The 2,771-nt window shown below is 49.5% G+C and overlaps 2 protein-coding genes across 2 annotated transcripts; one reads left to right on the forward strand and one right to left on the reverse strand.

Annotated features, from left to right (window-relative positions):
• Window positions 1-1,494: 1,494 nt before the first annotated feature.
• On the forward strand, window positions 1,495-1,719 carry N7503_004281 (uncharacterized protein; the record flags this gene model as incomplete). Its single annotated transcript, XM_057063828.1, has 1 exon — window positions 1,495-1,719. One exon carries the CDS (start codon window positions 1,495-1,497, stop codon window positions 1,717-1,719), a length of 225 nt encoding a protein of 74 aa, XP_056924743.1.
• A 271-nt stretch (window positions 1,720-1,990) lies between these two features.
• Window positions 1,991-2,512, reverse strand: N7503_004282 (uncharacterized protein; the record flags this gene model as incomplete). The annotated part of the gene is made up of 1 exon (XM_057063829.1): window positions 1,991-2,512. The coding sequence occupies one exon, from the start codon at window positions 2,510-2,512 to the stop codon at window positions 1,991-1,993; it is 522 nt and encodes a 173-aa protein (XP_056924744.1).
• Window positions 2,513-2,771: the final 259 nt, after the last annotated feature.

Raw genomic sequence — 2,771 nt, forward strand, 5'->3', positions numbered from 1 at the left:
CTAGGAGCAGTCAATCTGCTTCTATCCAGCGGACGGATTGACGTGAATAGTCCGGACCGCTGCGGTAACTCTGCCTTCTGGCTATCTATAGACCTCATGCGTGACAATATCAGCGAGCGGTTCTTCAATGATAGCAGGTAGGATATATACCGTGTTATGCGGAAAGGGTAGATAGAACTATTCCACGCTTGCCTACATCTACCCTTGGCCTGATTTAAGAAAATCTGTGACACTCTTTATTCTTACCTGATACCTCTCTGAACTACAGTACCTACTTAGCGCACAAGTTCATCAACAGAAATGCCTTTTCAATATTTTTCCCGGAGGCTTTACTGGCTTCAGACGCACTATGAGAACCTTCCTGGCAGTACTCTATGGGGTCTGCCCTGTCATCACTTCGTGAATCAATTGGCTGTGAATTCTGAATCCACCCTGCTTGTACCTACAAATTCAGCATGATCTCTTTTATGTGTCTCTTCAAGGTGGCCACGGGATAATCTTCAACATGCTCAGCACATTCCACGAACGACGCGTGAACCCATGCGCTCCGCGGGAAACTGCGTCACATCTGTCCCGATCCTTGAGCGTGCCCGACAGATTCTGTCAAGTCATCTTCGTTTGAAAATGAAATTAAAGCTCCTTTATCAATATGTCGTGTCTTTGTTGCAGGAAAAGGGCCAATCTGGAGTTACATCTTTTGGCCTGTTTGAAGGCAGACCAGAACTTGGCACTGGAAAGGTGCTCAATGATATATGCATTTGGAGTGGCAAACCCTTGGTGACATAGGCCTTTATGGAGACGATATGTCCCATTCGGTTGTGCAGGTAGGGCATGTAGCTTGGCAGTCTGTTACAACGGCTGCTCTTATAGTCTACAAGCACCAGTCTATCCGCTAGAAACGTTTATCACTAGTCCCGTGATGGAAAGGATGCCGCTGACGATGCCTCGTCCAATGTGGAGGTGTCATTTAATATCAAAATCGTACCCGTAGACCTGACGGTCTCATTGAACGACGCGTGCTTGCTATCCGGGCAACGGTGATGCATCTAAGTCGAGGATTGCGCATACGTTGACCGACGGGACTTAAATCGCCCGTGGGTCGGTCTCATGACCGCTTTCACCGTTAACCGCCAAACGCGACGGACAGCGTACACACTCCAAAATCCCAAATAACTCTTACACGACCGATGGCTCGTTCTGTGCTGCCTTCGCCAGCTGGCGTGGGGTCACCGTGCGAATGGTGAAACTGATTTCGATCCATCCTGTAACACGGAATAGAGTCATGTCATGTGATTTGGTGCCCAACTCGGAAATTTACCCTCCCACTCCCCTTTTTTACCCCTCCTCTATCCGCAACACAGAAAAGACTTCGAGGGAGGTCTATTCCTCTACATATCATAGTGTGTAGTTTCATCTCATGGGTATTACGATGCCTGTCTAACATCTCTATAGGCCATCACGGCTCCCAGTCGCTCTGCGTCATCAGCCGCCCGAATGAAACCCCAACAACTGCCTCATGCGGCCGAGGTGATCCGCAATGAAATCAAAGAGATGATCGATGCCCAGGGCAAGCTTCTCGAGGAGGACGTGGATGAGAACGGGAACAAGAGGTACAAGGGAACGCTATTGGATGAAAAGATTTCTCAATTGAAAGTGGCATTGGAAATCGACGAGGTAAGCACGGTTACTGGCTCACAAGGGCATTTTATTGATCTCTAGTAGCGTTGGATAGGGCGCTTAGTGTACTGGTCAAGACCCACGAAACTGTTGAATGATCAAAAGCCAGGATACCTCATACCATTGTCCGAAAACGTCAGATTAACACCCGGAGGTCAATTGCTGGGAGGATCCTATATTTGCGTTGATGATGAGCCTATATTAAGCTCGGGGGCAGCTGCGATATTCATTGTACCTAGTAATGATTCATGAAATCTAAAAAGATGTAATATTACTTAAGAAACACCATCATTCCGAAAGACAGGAATAGAAATTATCCAACAGTCATGGGCTGCCATGGCACGTTAGTATGAACACCCCCTGGTCCAAATCTAGCACCGCCCAGTCCGTTGGTAACATAGAAACCTCTACCGGCCACACCCAAAGGAGAGGGTGGTGTGCCACCTCGGGGTCTACTAGAAGCATCCGAGGGCACCCCGAACATATCTGAGTTGAAAGAGGCCGACATCGCATCAGGGACTGGCGGAGCGGCCCCCTGGCGCTCAGTAGACGTATTCAAAGGATCCGGCATGTCCCCGAACATGTCCCTGAACGTGTAATAGACCTGATTATCTGAACTGGAAGAGGCCAACGCCGCATCAGGGACTGGTGGAGCGGCCCCCTGGCGCTCAGTAGACGTATTCAAAGGATCCGGCATGTCCCCGAACATGTCCCTGAACGTGTAATAGGCCTGATTATCTGAACTGGAAGAGGCCAACGCCGCATCAGGGACTGGCGGAGCGGCCCCCTGGCGCTCAGTAGACGTATTAAAAGGATCCGGCATGTCCCCGAACATGTTCCTGAACGTGTAATAGGCCTGATTATCTGAACTGCAAGAGGCCAACGCCGCATCAGTGACTGGCGGAGTGGCTCCCTGGAGTTCAGTTCCATACGCTTCCACCCGGTTGGCAGTTTCCCTATCACCTTTTTTCAGCGCACCGTCAGTAAAGGAAGCAGTTTTTTTATTCGAGTTTCAATAGCCTACCTGACATGCTTGCGACCTCGCTGTCACTGTATAGAGAGGTGGAGGGTGAAAACAATTCCGAATTCTGTGC

Source organism: Penicillium pulvis (genome assembly GCF_028828015.1).
Source record: "Penicillium pulvis strain IBT 33274 chromosome Unknown contig_1_segment0_segment0, whole genome shotgun sequence".
NCBI classification, from domain to species: domain Eukaryota; kingdom Fungi; phylum Ascomycota; class Eurotiomycetes; order Eurotiales; family Aspergillaceae; genus Penicillium; species Penicillium pulvis.